The sequence below is a fragment of the Eimeria necatrix genome, genomic scaffold (genome assembly GCF_000499385.1).
Source record: "Eimeria necatrix Houghton genomic scaffold, Enh_scaff897, whole genome shotgun sequence".
In the NCBI taxonomy this organism is placed as follows: domain Eukaryota; phylum Apicomplexa; class Conoidasida; order Eucoccidiorida; family Eimeriidae; genus Eimeria; species Eimeria necatrix.
This window is the reverse complement of record NW_013654696.1, coordinates 1-15,979: the sequence shown is the minus strand read 5'-3', so window position 1 is coordinate 15,979 and position 15,979 is coordinate 1. Positions and strand designations below refer to the sequence as shown.

Genomic DNA, 15,979 nt, shown 5'->3' with positions numbered 1-15,979 from the left:
TTCCATGTTTCACAATTGGTTCCCCATCAACCCCGTGATCCCGCTTTGGTTCCACGCGAAGCTCCAGTGGGCTGGCCTCCAACACGCGACGACGCCGGCAACCCTACGGACCAGTATCTTGTCGACTATATCATGGACCAAAGAGGGACTGGAGAGGAGGCACAATATCTTGTTAAGTGGAGGGGCGCCCCCGAGGAACGGGCCACATGGGAACCCGCACACCATTTGGCAGGGTGTCCCGCCTTACTTCGGGCTTGGCGACGCCGCCAGCGCAGACGCCTTCCATCCTGACGACGATATACTTCTTCTTCTTCTCTTCCCGCTGCTCTCGTCCTTCCTACTTTCACACGTTCGCCGCCCGTTCTCGTCCGGAAAGGGGGGGAACGGGTGCTGGAGCACCCTACAATCCAAGACTCTACCAGCTGTTCGCGTTCTAGGGACTATCGAACCAGCATCAGGCTAAGGGGGGGCTGGACGACTGCTGGGGGACTATAGGACGCCGACGACACCGACCTCTACGAGTTGAGGGGCTGGGTAAGGAGTAAGAGTGGTCGGAGAATGATTCCGCCTCCGCACCTGCCGAGACCCGAGAAGACAGACCTAATTCCTAGTCAAAGAAGGTCGACCGGCTTGACGTGTTAGCCAAGGGCATACATCCCTGACGTGCGGGACGTCCCGAGGTTGTCGTGAAGCGGGATGAACGGAGAGAATGTGCAGAAGAAAGGCCGGGATCAAAAAAAAAATAATAATAAATAAAACAGCCAAGCGGTTTCGGCTCGTTAGCAGGGGGGAAGTTGTAGTGCCGGGCACTACAATTGACCTTCGTCGCTACACCCGAGACTTACTAACGCGAAAAGCATGAATAATATTAAATATCTTAGGGCATAAGGGTTCATAATAATATGAACTCAATTGTACGAGGTTAATCAAGGTATTCCATAGTTGTTGACTATAGTCAGGTACCTTTGACCGACTGTGCCGAGTGACCGCCGAGTCGGACTTGCCAAGGGACATTACGTAGTAACAGTGTAGACAGCTGTTCGCTACAACAGAACTGCAGAACCTGCAGCGCACGTGATAGAGATCTTGAAAGGCAGAAATCTGCCCCTAGCGCTCTTACTAGAATTTATTCACAATTTTTAGTTTAAGATGAATGCACTCAAAAATGGAGGTGAAGGAGAAAATAATGCCACAAGCAACGATCCCAGCCGCTCGAACCCGGCCCACAGATGTCCCCATCCCGACCATTCGTCCAGTGTCCAGCGGGATATAACGGGTCAACAACCCCTTTCAGATATTATTCCTTGTTCTGTTTTTCTCTATAATCCTTTGTACCGAAGATGGTTCGTCTCATTTTTATTCCACTTGTTCTCGTGCCTGTGTTCTATGGACACAAGACAGCAAGTGCCGACACAACGGGAACAGCACGTAGGGATATTGCTCTCATCTTCCCCAAAACGCAGTTGAACCCAAAATAGGCTTGGTATTTCGTATTTTAGCTGCCTTTTTTCTCATAATTTTGTTTGTATATGTTGACGTTTATCCTCAGAAACGATCAATTGCTTAAACGAGATGAATGAGGAAAGGGCGGCTGCGGGACTCCCTGCGTTTGAGGGGGCAACTGATGGAGCACAAGTGCTGCCGAAACACGATGGTGCTGGAAGAACGATAACAGCTGCTACTTTGTGGAACCAAATCTGCCAAATAATAACAAAGGTAAGCCGCCTTGTGGGCGTACTGCTATCGCGAGTTTTGGGACACTTAGCCAGCCAAAATCTTGCAGACTACGGTGCAGGTAGAAAGAGATGTTGCGTTCGTTTGGCTTTTCATTATATTATGTGAAGGAAGCAGAGGAAAGCGAAGAAGCCAAGAAATTAAAGGGAACCTTCGCGTACTACCGCGGCGAGAATAACTGCAAAGCAGCAGTGCAGTACTGGAAGGACGGGTTTTCTCTCTTCAAAAACGAGCTCCCTCCAACGTACACAGCTCCGGGCAATCCTGAAGTCTATAGCGACAAGGCTGTTTCCTTTGTCGCCCTCTATAACCCTCAGGCGAGTCCCGTAGCCAGCTGTGCCTTTGTCACCTGCGCAACAGCAGCCGAGCCTACTGCCCCAGACATGTTAGAAATGCACGGAAGGCGCCCAACAAGGAGGCTTCAAGGTGAAGAGGATATTCCTTCCTCTACTACTACTACTGCCGTTATCTGCTTGACGAACCCGGTGGCACTCTCGAAGGGACAACAGCCATTCAAGTAGGGGCACAGCCCAAAGCCAAGGACTTGGCTGCATAGGACCCAAAGTGCATCCGAATCATAGCAGGACTGTCTTTTGTACGTAGTATTTTTTCACGTAGAGCTAAGCAATGCATTGTGGCGTCTGAATTTGCAGGGAAGAGGTGTGGCAGAAGATTGTTCAAGCTATAGTTGGTACTGAGGAGAGCAACGGGGTTTCGCCAGTCAGGCCGTCATTGGCAGTTGGGTTCATAATGATGCTTTTTGCCCATGGGCTTTTTTAAGCTGTCAGCCTCTGTGCAGTGAGGGGGCGCTGAATGGGCATGTCAATGCCTTTTTTATTCAAAGAAAACCAAGGCATCTGTTTCACTTTTTAATCGTTCGCATTGAAGGGTGATGAAGATGAAGTTTTTTAGAGCCTCTGCACAGGGGTATCACGAGCATGTGCTGGCGATGCTCGCCATGTGTTGCCAAGTTCCATTTTTGATATTTTCCAGACATATACATGCCTAGAAGGGCTAACTATTTTCGGTCTAGCTTCAGCACTCTGCCTACGTCCTAGTGTGTGTAGCTGTGTCGGTGATCTAGTGCTAGTCTATACCGTGGCTGCCTGCTAGGACAAGGTGAACATCCTCAGACCGGGTCACTTCAAATGGGCAGGCTTGTTTTATGGCAGGCTTTTCCTTCCTTATTGGCCAGGAAAAATAAACAAATGAAAATTATTTTAGGCATTTTGAGCGTAGTGCTGTGAAGAAGTATCCTATCTTGGCGGTGTCCCGCAGCAAGGCGCCATGGTGTTACAATCCCCATTTGGAGAGGAAAGGTCCGATCAATATTTTCCTGATATCTTGCTTTACCATTTCTCGTTTTCGTAGACAAAGAAACAGCTTTTCAGATAGTGTTTGATGAACACTTGTTCAGGGATGAATTTCGATGACTTGGAGTGCAGCACAGTGTTTAGAAAAATTCGTGCGTTGCAATGGCTTTTGTTCTCTGATAAAGTAATAGGAACATGCACGCCAGCAACTCTAGAGACATTAGTGAGTTGCATTTCAAGAAAAACAGTTTCTGTGCGTTGAGCATGGACTGGCTGCCGTAAGTGTTTATCTTGAGCCAGTGATGCGTTACTGCAGAACTGCGGAGCCTGCAGAACCTGCAACGCACGCGGTGGAAATCACGAAAGGCAGAAACCCGCCCCTAGCACTGTTGCTAGAATTTGTCCGCAATTTCTCGTTTAGCATGAATGATCTCAAAAATGGAGATAAAGAGGAAAATGAAGACACCAACAACAAACCCAGCCGCTCGAACGCTGCCCACAGCTGTCCCCATCCCGACCATCCGCCCAGTGCCCAGAGGGAAGTAACGTTCATGGATCCGCTTCAAACATCATTCGTTTTTCTTTTTTCGCTGTAACATTTTTTGTACCAATGATGTTTCGTCTCGTTTTTATCCCACTCGTCGTGCCTGTGTTCTATGGACACAAGACAGAATGTGCTGGCACCACGGGAACAGCAGGTAAGCATATTGCTCGCATCTTCCTCAAAGGCGCTGCTGAACCTACAACGCTTTTGGCAATTCGTATTTTAGCTGCAGCCTTCTCTCACAATTTTGTTTTCGTATGTTGACGTTTCTCCTCAGAAACGATTAATTGTTTAAGCGAGATGAATGAGGAGAGGACAGCTGCGGGACTGACTGCACCGCTGAACAAGCGCCACTCAAGTAGGAGCACGCCCCAAGGCCACGGACTTGGCTGCGTACGACCCAAAGTGAATAGAAAACATTGCATGACTGTGTCATGGAGGTACATGGTCAATGCAAGTGCTGTGTATGGATTTGCAGGGAAGATGAGTGGCGGAAGATTGTTCAAGCCATAGTCGGTACTGAGGAGGGCAACGGGGTTTCGCCAGTCAGGCAGTCACTGGCAGTTGGGTTCATAATGATACTTTTTGCCTATGGTCTTTTTTAAGCTGTCAGCATCTGTGCAGAGTGCGGGCAATGAATGGGCATGCCAATGCTTGTTTCCAAAAAAAAAATCCAGCGCGGGGAACCAAATAATGTCTCCTAATGTTTTATCGTTTGTCTTGAAGAGTGATGACGATGAACCTCTTGATAGCCCCTGTGTAAGGGCGTAGCGAGCAGGTGCTGGCGATGCACGCTATGTGTTGCCAGGTTTCATTTTTGATGTTCTCCAGCCGTACGTATGCGTACTAGAGCCAACTATTTTCAGTCCAACTTCAACACTCTGCCCACTTCCTAGCGTGTAGGCATGCCGAAGATCTAGTGGTTGTGTACACCGTGGATGCCGGTTTGCACAGGTTGAACATTCTCAGACCGGGTCACTTCAAATGGGAAGGCCAGTTTCATGGCAAGCTTTTGAGTCCTTACTGGTCAAGATAGTGCACAAGTGGAATTCATTATAGTCATTTGAGCGTAATGCCGTGGAGAATTATCCTGTCTCGGGTGCGTCTCACAGCGAGGCACCACGGTTGTAGTGTACTGCAACACCAATTTCAAGCGGAAAGGCGTGATCAACAGTTTCTTCATCTGTCGCTTTACTATATCTCATTTTCTTCAACAGAGAAACATGCTTCTAGATATTGTTCGGTGAACACTTGTTTCGGCATGAGTTTTGACCGCTTGAAGTGCGACGCAGTGTTGAGAAAAATCGTGCGTTACGACGTTATTTGTTCTGCGATGCAGTAATAGGAATGGGCACACAAGCAGTTCGAAGATGTAGCTGAGTTGTTTATCAACTCAGCTACATCCCGAACTACTTGCTCGTTGGGAATGTGCTGGGTGGCGTAGGTCCTTATCTTTAACGCGTGAACCAGCAGCGCAGAACTGCACAACCTGGAGAACCTGCAACGCACGTGGTGCGAAAGGTAGAAATTCGTTTCTCGCGCTGTTGCTAGAATTTGTCCAGATTTCTTTGTTTAGCATGAATGATCTCATAAAAGGAGATGAAGGAGAAAACAAAACATCAACAACAAACCCAACAGCCTGAACCTGGCCCACAGATGTCCCCATCCCGATCATTTGTCCAGTGCCCAGGGGGAAATAACGTCCACCAGCCCTCATCAGATGTCATTCCTCGATCTTTTTTTGTGTTTTACAATCATTTAGGAAAATGCATCGTCTTATTTTTATTCCACTGGTTCTCGTGCCTGTTTTTTATGGACACAAGACAGCTAGTGCTGGCACAACAGGAACCGCAGGTAGGCATATTGCTCTTCTCCTTCCCAAAACGACTCTTCAATTTGCAACGTCTTTGCGATGTCGTATATTATATACCTTTTTCCAGCAATTTTGTTTGTGTATGTTGTGGTTTCTGTTCAGAAACGCTCAATTGCTTAAATGAGATGAACGTGGAGAGGGCAGCTGCGGGACTCACGGCGCTTAAGGAGGCAACTGAAACAGCACAAGTGCTGCCGAAACACCCTGCTGCTGTTAAAGATATAACAGCTGCTACTTTGTGGAACGAAATCTGCCAAATAATAGTAGGGGTAAGCCGCGTCATTGGCGCACTGCTATCGCGAGTCCTGGGACACTTCGCCAAGCAAAGTCTTGCAGACTATAACACATGTAGGAAGGGATTCTGGCTTTGTCTTGCTTTTCATTCTATTACTTGAAGGAACAAAACGACAGCGCCCAGGCCAAGCAGTTAACGGGAACCTTCGCGTACTACCGCGGCGAGAAGGACTGCAAAGCAGCAGTGCAGTACTGGAAGGACGGGTTTTCGCTCTTCAATAATCAGCTTCCCCCAACGTTCAAAGCTTTGAATGACCCGAAAGTGTACACCGACCAAGCCGTTTCCTTTGTCGCTTTATATAATCCTCAGGCGAGTCCTGTTTCCAGCTGCGCCTTCGTCACGTGCACAACAGCAGCCGAGTTTACTGCCCCAGGCCTGCCGAAAAGCCACGAAGGCCGGTCAATAAGGAGACTTCAAGAAGAAGGGGATACTACTACAGCCGTTATATGCTTGACGAATCCTGAGGCACTGACCGCGGAAGAACCGCCATTCAAGTAGGAGCATAGCCCAAAGCCAAGGACTTGGCTGCGTAGGACCCAAAGCTCATCAGAATCAAAGCAGGACTGTGTCTTTTGTACGTAGTATTTTCTCACAGAGCTAAGTGATAAGTGAATTATGGTATCTGGATTTGCAGGGAAGAGGCGTGGCAGAAGATTGTTCAAGCTATAGTTGGTACTGAGGAGAGCAACGGGGCTTCGCCAGTCAGGCCGTCATTGGCAGTTGGGCTCATAATGATGCTTTTTGCCTACGGGTTTTTTTAACCTCCTAGCCTCTGTGCAGTATGCGGGCACTGGACAGATTTGTCATCGGGCGTCTCACTGAATAATTAGCCAAACGCGTGAGACCAAGAGTTTCTTTTGGCGTTTTATCCTCCATAATGAAAAGTGCGGAAGAAAAACGATTTTTAGCCTCTGCAGAGGGGTGATACGAGCAGGTGCTGGCGATGCACGCCAGGCGCTATCAGGATCCATTTTTGACATTCTCAAGACTTACTTATGCCTGCTTGCCCTAAGTATCTCGAGGCTCGCTGCCGATGCTGTGCCTATCTGAAGGCGCGCCTAGAGATATCGATGGTGTACCGGTGGTGTCCGCCGTGGCTGCTTGTGTGGCCAGGTTGATCCTCCCCACACTAGGTCACTTCACGAGGCTACTTTGAAGCGGCAGGCGTAACCTATGGCATGCATTTGTACCCTATTCTCAAGAAAGCGTTTAATTGGAGCGCATTGAAGACACTTTGAATGCACTCGTGCAGAGAAATACTCTGTTTCAATTTCCTCACATTTTGAGGTTCGACGGGTCGTCGCCAGGGGCCCCTCAGCTCCACCACGGGGGCCACCCCCAACCCGCGGTCTGCTGCTGCTGCTACCGAGGCCCCTGCTGCTGCAGTGCAGCAAGCCCACAGCTGCAGCGGGTACGACCTGCAGCAGCAACAGCAGCAGCAGCAGCGGCGGGGCGGCAGGTGAGGCGGCAGCAGCAGCAGCGGCACGTGAACCGCAGCAGCAGCAGGTGAAGAAGAGCAGCAGCAGTAGCAGTGCGGCAGATGAAGAAGCAGCAGCAGCAGCAGCAGCAGGTGAACCGCAGCACCAGCAGCAGTGCCACCTACTGGGGAACAATCAAATGATAATTTCTTCTCGTCTCACGGCAATTTTTATTGTCTTGTTAGAGGTATGAACATGTTTCTAGAAATATCTTTGCTAACATTTGCGCATGCACGAACGTAACAGGCCGGCGTTGTAACGTGCTATTGACGAGCACGCGTGCTGCTGGGGAGTGCTCTCTAGTGCGTCAACAGAAATAAGCACACAATTTGCAGCTGCACAGAATAGGCAGAGGTTTCAGCGGAAAACTGTTTTGTGCTTTGGACGTATTCTCGGTGCTGCAGATCCTTGCGATCATGCAGTGACCCAGATCAACAGAACCTTTAAGGCACGCGGTGGAGATCACGCAAGCTAAAGCCATGAAGAGCACAGTTGCCGAAAAAACAAGATATACTTTCCGCTTGGCGTGAATGGGTCTGAAAGTGGAGATGAAGAAAGGAAGAGGATGTTACCAACAAGCCCGGTCGCTCCAATGCAGCCCATAGATATCTCCTGCTTGCACCTTTGACGAGAAGGAAACAACGTTCACCAATTCCTTGCATAATTTGTTTCCTTGACCCTGTTTTTGACTACTATTTGTTTTTGATCGAACATGATTCGTCTCACTTTTATTGCCCTCGCGGTTGTGGCTGTGTTATGTGGACACAAGGCAGTAAGTGCTTCAATAACTGGAACAGCAGGTAAGCGAACTGCTGCTGTCTTTTCCTCAACTTGACCCAACATTTCTTATGTATCAAGCTGAAGTTTTTTTTTCTTTCACGGCGTTCCTTTTTTTTGTTGGATTTCTCTCTCAGAAACGGTTGATTGTTTAGCCGCGATGAATGAGGCGAGGACAGCCGCGGGACTCGCTGAATTTAAGGTGGCGACTGAACAAGATCAAGTGCTGCCGAAACATGCTGCCGGCAAAACTACCATAACTGCTGCTGACTTGTGGACGGAAATCTGCAAAAAAATTGCAGGCGTAAGCCGTGCCATGAGCGCATTGCTGTCGCCAGTTCGGGTACACTTAGCCTGAAAATGTCTTGCAGGCCACGGCGCGGGTATGAAGATATGCGACGTTTGCTTTGATTTTTATGCTACTATGTGAAGACTGATACCGAAGGGACTGAAGCCAAAAAGTTGAAAGGAACCTTCGCGTACTACCCTGGCGAGAATGACTGCACAGCGGCAGTGCAGTACTGGAAGGACGGGTTTTCGCTCTTCGAAAACAAATTGCCCCCAACGTACACAGTGTCAGACACCCCTGCGGTGTACACCGACAAAGCTGTTTCCTTCGTCGCCCTTTATAACCCCAAGACAAATCCTGTAGCCAGCTGTGCCTTTGTCACCTGCACAACAGCAAACGAGATTGCTGCCGCAGAACTCTCAAAAAGGCACAGCGGGCCAACATTAAGGAGACTTGCAGATGGGGAGAAACCTTCTACTGCCGTTATCTGCTTAACGAACCCAAAGGCCCTGAACGATGAAGAACCTCCATTCAAGTGGGGACACACCCCAAGGCCGCGGGCTTGGCTTCATAGGACCCAATTTGCATCGGCAGTTTTTTCTTACTGTCTCTATCATACGTAAAAGTTTTCCGCATGGTGCTAAGTTATCCTATGTATGCTGCTGCGGCTGGGTTTGCAGGGAAGAGGAGTGGCAGAAGATTGTTCAAGCTATAGTTGGTACTGACGAGGCCAATGGATTTTCGCCAGTCAGGCCGTCATTGGCAGTTGGGTTCATAATGATGCTTTTTGCCTCCAGTCTTTTCTAAGCTGCAGGCCTCTGTGCAGTGCAAGGGCACTGAATGGACATGTCAATGCCCATTTTATCCAAAAAATAATCCAGCGTGCGAACTTCAGTAAAGCCCTCCTAATGTTTTATCGTTCGTATTGAAGAGCGATGGAAAGGAACCTTTTTATACCCACTTTATCGGGGTGCCGCGAGCATGTGCTCGCGATGCGCACAATGTCTGCCAGGTTCCACTTTTCATGCCTTCCAGACTTACGCATGCCTATTAGGGCTAACATGTTTTTATCTTGCTTCAAGACCCTGCCTAAATCCTATTGTGTGTAGTCGTGCCGGTGATCTAGTGGTGGCCTATACCGTGGCTCCCTGTCAGGGAAGGTTGGACATCCTCAGGCCGGGTCACTTCACAAGGGCAGCCTTCTGTCATGATACATTTTTGCTTCTTAATTGGTTAGAGAAAAGCACAAACGAAACGAATTACAGGTATTATGAGCCTAATGCCGAGTAGTAATATCCTGTCTCGGCTGCGTCCCGCCGCGAGGCGCCAAGGTGCTGCAATGCCGATTTGAAGGGGAAAAGACCGATCAGTAGTCTTTTCATCTCTTGTTCTCCTATTTTTCGTTCTCTTAAACAATGGAACGTGTTTTCAGATGTTGGTTGATCAATACTTGTTTCACGACGAATTTGGAGTGTAGTGCAATGGAGGGACAAATTCGTGACTTGCGATGGCTCTTGTTCTCTGATAAAGAAATTCGAACAGGTGAACAAGCAATTCAAGAGATATCTGTGAGTCACGTTTCAAGAAAAAAAGGTTTCTGTTCGTTGTACATGCACTGGGTGGCGTAGATCATATTCTTTAGTGGGTGATGCGGCACCGCAGAACTGCAGAACCTGCAACGCACGTGGTGGAGATCACGAAGGGCAGAAATCCGCCCCTAGCACTGCTTCTAGAATTTGTCTACAATTTTTTGTTTAACATGAATGGTTTCAAAAACGGATTTGGATAAGAAAATAAAGATATCAGCAACAAACCCAGCCGCTCGAACCCGGCCCACAGATGTCCCCCTCGTGGCCATTCGTCCCAGTGTCCAGACAGATATAAAGTTCACCAACCCCTTTCTAATTCCTTCTTTCCTTTTTACTATAGCACTTTTTGTACCGAAGATGGTTCGTGCCGTTTTTTTTCCACTTGTTCTCGTGCCTGTGCTCTGTGGACACAAGACAGCAAGCGCTAGCACAACGGGAACAGCAGGCAAGCATATTGCTCTCTCCTTCCCCAAAAGCGCTGTTGAACCTACAACGCTGTAATATTTTGCATTGCAGTTGTAGTTTGTGTATATTGAAGTTTCTCCTCAGAAACGATTGATTGCTTCAAGGAGATGAATGAGGAGAGGAAAGCTGCAGGACTGCCTGAGTTTACGCAGGCATCTGAAGAAACACAAGTGCTTCCGGAACACCCTGGTTCTGGAAGAGCGATAACAGCTTCAACTTTGTGGACCGAGATCTGTAAAAAAATAGCAGGGGTAAGTCCCGTGATCGGCACACTGTAGTCACGAGTTCTGGGACACATTGTGAAAACAATGTCTTGCAGGCTATGGGGCATCAGGGTGAGATGCCAGGTTTGTCTTGCTTTTTATTCTGTTATGTGAAGGATGATGGTGCTACCACTCAAGCCAACCAGTTAGAGGGAACCTTCGCGTACTACTCCGGCAAAAAAGACTGCAAAGCGGCAGTGCAGTACTGGAAAGACGGGTTTTCGCTCTTCAAAAACGAACTGCCCCCAACATTCACAGCATTGAATGACCCCCCAATATACACCGACCAGGCTGTGTCCTTTGTCGCCCTCTATAACCCCAAGGCGAGCCCCGTAGCCAGCTGCGCCTTTGTCACCTGTACAGAAGGAGGCGCGTTCGCTGCTGCAGACCTATCAAAAAGCCACGAAGGGCGGACGTTAAGGAGACTCCAGGAATTAGAAACAACTGCTACTGCCGTTATATGCTTGACGAATCCGAAGGCGCTAACTGCTGGAGCGGCGCCATTCCAGTGAGAAAACGCATCAAAGCCAAAGCCACGGATTTGGCTGCTTAAGATCCAATGTGCATCGGAAACGTAGCATAAGTGTAATGTGCACATGCAGCGCTTGCTCCCATGCAACTAATTGATCAAGGCCCTGTGCTGTGTCTGGATTTTCAGGGAAGATGAGTGGCAGAAGATTGTTGATGCTATAGTTGGTACTGAGGAGGGCAATGGAGTTCCTCCCGTTAGGCCATCATTGGCAGTTGGGTTTATCATGATGCTTTTTGCGTACGGTCTCTTTTAGGTTTCTAGCTTCTGTGCAGTGACGGACGGGAATGCTGTTGGCTATCTCATCGAAGTAATAATCCAGCGAGCAGCAGCAAGGCGATTTCAGGTCTTTTATTACCTGTTTTGAGGAGCGCAGAAGATAAACGCTTTTTAGATCCTGCAGAGATATGCCACGAGCAGGTGCTGAAGATGCACGCCATGAGCTATCATGTTCCACTTTCGCTATTCTGGGGACTTGTTTGTGGCCTCTAGTCCCAAGTATCCTCGAAATTGTTGCCGATACATAGCCTGTGTTTAGGTGCGTCTAGCGATACTGGTGATGTACTGGTGGCGTATATCGTGGCTGCTTGTTTCGCCAGGTCCCGTCTCCTCGCACCGGGTCACTTCCCATGGTCACTTTAAGCGAATGGCTTGTAACGTTCCCTGTCTCTGTGTTCTGATTGTTATGGAAGCGTTTAATAGGGATGTCTTGAAGAAATTCTGAATCTACTCGTTTAGATAAGTTTCCCTTCCTGGATTCCTCACGCATTGAGCGTCCACGGGCTGCCGACGCCGTCGCTTAGCCGGAAAAAATTCGAGCATGGGTCTATTCCCCCACCGCTTTACTCTTCGTAGTGTCTCGAAAAGATAAAATGCGTAAACTAAACGTTTTGGGGAACATCTGCGCATGCATCAATTTGACCCGCCATTGTCTAACGCGCTCGAGACATACATACACCCGTGCTGTGTGGCGTCTGTTACTCTCCGGTACGTCAATCCAAGGAAGCAAAAACTTTACTGAAGGCCAGCATAGCTAGGTTTCTTAGGAAAGTTTTTTGTGCTTTGGCCGCGTTATGGCCGCAGTAGATCTTTAGGGGTGAAGCGGTGACCCAGATCAACAGAACCTTGTACGGCAGGCGGCGTAGATCACGAGGGCAAAACCATGTGCAGCACAGCTACTAACGAAACAATTTATATTGTTACTCAGTTTGCACGGTCCTGAAAAAACGTATGAAGGGGAAAGTTTGCAGTCAGGAAACGCAGCAGCGAGGACTCAGCCCCCAGGTGCCCTAGACCCTTTAGTCGACAAGGGAACAGGGCTCACCAACGCCTCCAGAAGATGTTTCTTTAACACTCCCTTTGTATGATATTATTTCAGCGGTCAACGATGCTTCATTTCGTTCGTATTGCGCTCGCAGTTGTGTCCGTTTTCTATGGACACGAGGCAGCAAGTGCCAGCACAACTGGAACAGCAGGTATGCAATTTACTCCTGTCTTTTCGTTGTTCCAGGGTCAACACACTTCCTATTTCAAAATAGAGGGCTCCTTTTATTCAAAATATTCCTGTGTGTGTTGTAGCTTCTCTTCAGAGGCGCTTGATTGTTTGGCCGACATGAACGAGGCCAGGACAGCCGCTGGATTCGCCAAGTTTGGGGAGCCATCTAGTGAAAAGCAAAAGCTGCCGCCGAGCCCCACTCTGAAAGAAACCGCGAACGCCACAACTTTATGGAACGAAATCTGCAAAATAATAACAGCGGTTAGTCTCTTCACAAGCGCACCTCTGTTGGGAGTATATTTAGCCAGTCAGCGTCTTCAAGACGACGGCGCATGTAGCAAGAGATGGCACGTTTGTCTTGTTTTGTATTCTGTTATGTGAAGGAAGAAGAAGACAGCGCTGAAGCAAAAAAATTAGAGGGAACCTTCGCGTACTATGCCGGCAGCAAGGACTGCAAAGCGGCAGTGCAGTATTGGAAGGAAGGTTTTTCGCTCTTCAATAACACGCTGCCCCCAACGTACACAGCTTCGAACCAGTCTGAAGTCTATAACAACAGGGCCGTCTCCTTTGTTGCCCTGTACAACCCCAAAACGAGCCCTGTAGCCAGCTGTGCCTTTGTCACCTGCACAACAGCAAGCGGGTTTGCTGCGTCAGCCCTGTCAAGAAGCGACGAAGGGCGGTCATTAAGGAGGCTTCAAGGTGAAGAGGAGCCTTCTACTGCCATCATCTGCTTGACGAATCCTAAGGCGCTGACTACTGATGCGGCGCCATTCAAGTGAGAATACACCCCCAGACCACCGGCGTGGCTTCATAAGGCCCAAAGCGCATCGGAAACTTAGCGCGAGTGTGACTTTTATATGTAGCACTTGTTTTCATGGAGCTGAGTGATCGTGTGTATTGTGCTATGGTTGGGCTTGCAGGGAAGATGAATGGCAGAAGATTGTTCATGCAATAGTTGGTACTGAGGAGGGCACCGGGGCTTCCCCGGTTAGGCCGTCCCTTACAATGGGGTTTATAATGATGCTTTTCGCTTACACTCTTTTTTAAGCTCTCAGATTGTGTCCAGGATGCGGGCACGGGCAGTGCGCAGGCTTATTCTTGGTCTTCTCACCGAACTAATATTCCAGCGCAAGGGAACGAGATGTTTCTCTTGGTGTTTTATCGTTTTCATTGAGGAGTGCAGAAGATGGACAATTTTTAGTCCATGCAGAGTGGTGCCACGAGCAGGTGCTGGCGGTGCACGCCATTTGCTGCTAGGTTCCATTTTCAATATTCTCCAGACGTATTTATGGACTCTAGTGCTACGTATATTCGGGATTGCTGCCGATACCTTGCCTATGTTTAGCTCTGTCTAGCGATATTGGTGACGTGCCGCTCGTGTATACCGTGGCCGCTTCTCTGGCTAGGCTGAGCCTCATCAATCTAGGACACTTCCCGAGGTAGCTTTGAAGGAGGAGCCTTGTGTCGCTGCATGCCTCTGCTTCCTTATTGCCAAGGAAGAGTTTAATTCGAACATTTTGAAGACACTTGAAGTTTACTCGTGCAGAGAAGTATCCTGTCCTGGTTTTCTTGAGCATTAAGCGTCTATGGGCTGCCGACGTCGCTTAACCGGAAACAATTCGAACTTGGGCTTGTTTTCCCGCTAAGCCATTGTTTATAGTTTGTCTCGAAAGGAGAATGTGCAAAGTAAATGTTTTAGTGGGCATTCACGCTTGCGTCAGTTTCACCCGCCGGCGTGTAACGCACTCCAGACGTACACTCGTGCTATGCGGCGTCTGTTGCTCTCTGGTACGTCAATGCAAAAACACACGCAATTTACTGCAGGTCGGTATAGTCAGGGCTTTTAAGAAGATGCTCTGTGGTCTGGCTGTGCAGTAGTCGCTGTAGATCTATGTGGCAATGGGGTGACCCAGATCAACAGAACCTTGACGCCACACGGCATAGGTCACGAGGGGCGAAACCATGTGCAGCACAGTTACTAACAAAACAATTATATTGTTGCATAGCTTCTATTGTCATGAAAAAGCGTATGAAGGGGAAAATTTGCAGTCGGGAAACGCAGCCGCGAGGACTCAGCCCCCAGGTGCCCTCCGCCCATTCATCGACAAGCGAGGAGTGCTCACCAACTCCTCCAGAGGATATTTCTTTTACCCTCCCTTTATATGTTATCATTTTAGTGGTCAATGATGCTTCATTTCGTTCGTAGTGCGCTCGCAGTTGTGTCCGTTTTCTATGGACACGAGGTAGCAAATGCCAGCACAACTGGAACAGCAGGTATGCAATTTACTCCTGTCTTTTCGTTGTTTCAGGGGCAACACACATCCTATTTCAAAATAGAGGGCTCCCTTTATTCAAAATATTCCTGAGAGTGTTGGAACTTCCTTTTAGAGACGCTTGATTGCTTGGCCGACATGAATGAGGCCAGGAGAGCAGCTGGATTCGCCCAGTTTTGAGGAGGCTTCTAATGATAAGCAAAAACTGCCACAAAGCTCCGCTTTGCAGAAAGCTGCAAACGCTACCAACTTATGGAACGAAATATGCACAATAATAACAACGGTTAGTCTCTTTACAAGCGCATTGCAGTCGGCGGTTTATTTAGGCAATCAACGTGTTGTAGATGACGGCGCATGTAGCAAGAGATGCCAGGCTTGTCTTGTTTTGCATTATATTATGTGAAGAAAGGAGGCGATAGCACTGAAGCCGAGCAGTTAGAAGGAACATTCGCGTACTATCCCGGCAAGAAGGACTGCAAAGCGGCAGTGCAGTATTGGAAGGACGGTTTTCGCTCTTCAATGGCAAGTTACCTCCAACGTACACAGCTTTGAATGACCCTGATGTCTACACCGAACGGGCCGTTTCCTTTGTTGCCATCTCCAACCCTAAAACGAGCCCCGTAGCCAGCTGTGCCTTTGTCACCTGCACAACAGCAAGCGGGTTTGCTTCCCCCGCCTTCTCGAAAGGCAACGAAGGGCCGATGGAACTCAAACAACTACTGCCGTTATATGCTTGACGAATCCGAAGGCGCTGACTACTGGGGCGGGGCCATTCAAGTGGGACTACACCCCAAGTCCACGGATTTGGCTGTATAGGACGCAAAGTGCATCAGCAACTTAGCATAAGTGTGACGCGCATATGTGCATATGCAGCATTTGCTCCCATGCAGATAATTTATCAATGTACTGTGCTCTGTTTGGATTTTCAGGGGAGAGGAGTGGCAGAAGATTGTTCATGCTATAGTTGGTACTGAGGAGGGCAACGGGGTTTCCCCGTTCAGGCCATCATTGGCAGTTGGGTTCATCACGATGCTGTTTGCGTACGGTCTTTTTTAAGCTGCC

The 15,979-nt window shown here is 48.7% G+C and overlaps 4 protein-coding genes across 4 annotated transcripts; all 4 read left to right on the top strand.

Annotated features, from left to right (window-relative positions):
- Window positions 1-1,340: 1,340 nt before the first annotated feature.
- On the top strand, window positions 1,341-2,514 carry ENH_00081600 (SAG family member; the record flags this gene model as incomplete). Its single annotated transcript, XM_013583328.1, has 4 exons — window positions 1,341-1,428; window positions 1,550-1,716; window positions 1,845-2,251; window positions 2,388-2,514. The coding sequence occupies 4 exons, from the start codon at window positions 1,341-1,343 to the stop codon at window positions 2,512-2,514; spliced, it is 789 nt and encodes a 262-aa protein (XP_013438782.1).
- A 2,843-nt stretch (window positions 2,515-5,357) lies between these two features.
- ENH_00081590 (SAG family member) lies at window positions 5,358-6,520 on the top strand (the record flags this gene model as incomplete). Its single annotated transcript, XM_013583327.1, has 4 exons — window positions 5,358-5,445; window positions 5,567-5,733; window positions 5,862-6,253; window positions 6,394-6,520. 4 exons carry the CDS (start codon window positions 5,358-5,360, stop codon window positions 6,518-6,520), a joined length of 774 nt encoding a protein of 257 aa, XP_013438781.1.
- A 1,429-nt stretch (window positions 6,521-7,949) lies between these two features.
- On the top strand, window positions 7,950-9,110 carry ENH_00081580 (SAG family member; the record flags this gene model as incomplete). The annotated part of the gene is made up of 4 exons (XM_013583326.1): window positions 7,950-8,037; window positions 8,152-8,318; window positions 8,447-8,838; window positions 8,984-9,110. The coding sequence occupies 4 exons, from the start codon at window positions 7,950-7,952 to the stop codon at window positions 9,108-9,110; spliced, it is 774 nt and encodes a 257-aa protein (XP_013438780.1).
- Window positions 9,111-10,066: 956 nt separating this feature from the next.
- Window positions 10,067-15,891, top strand: ENH_00081570 (SAG family member; the record flags this gene model as incomplete). The annotated part of the gene is made up of 4 exons (XM_013583325.1): window positions 10,067-10,337; window positions 10,442-10,608; window positions 10,737-11,128; window positions 15,831-15,891. The coding sequence occupies 4 exons, from the start codon at window positions 10,067-10,069 to the stop codon at window positions 15,889-15,891; spliced, it is 891 nt and encodes a 296-aa protein (XP_013438779.1).
- Between the last annotated feature and the right edge of the window lie 88 nt (window positions 15,892-15,979).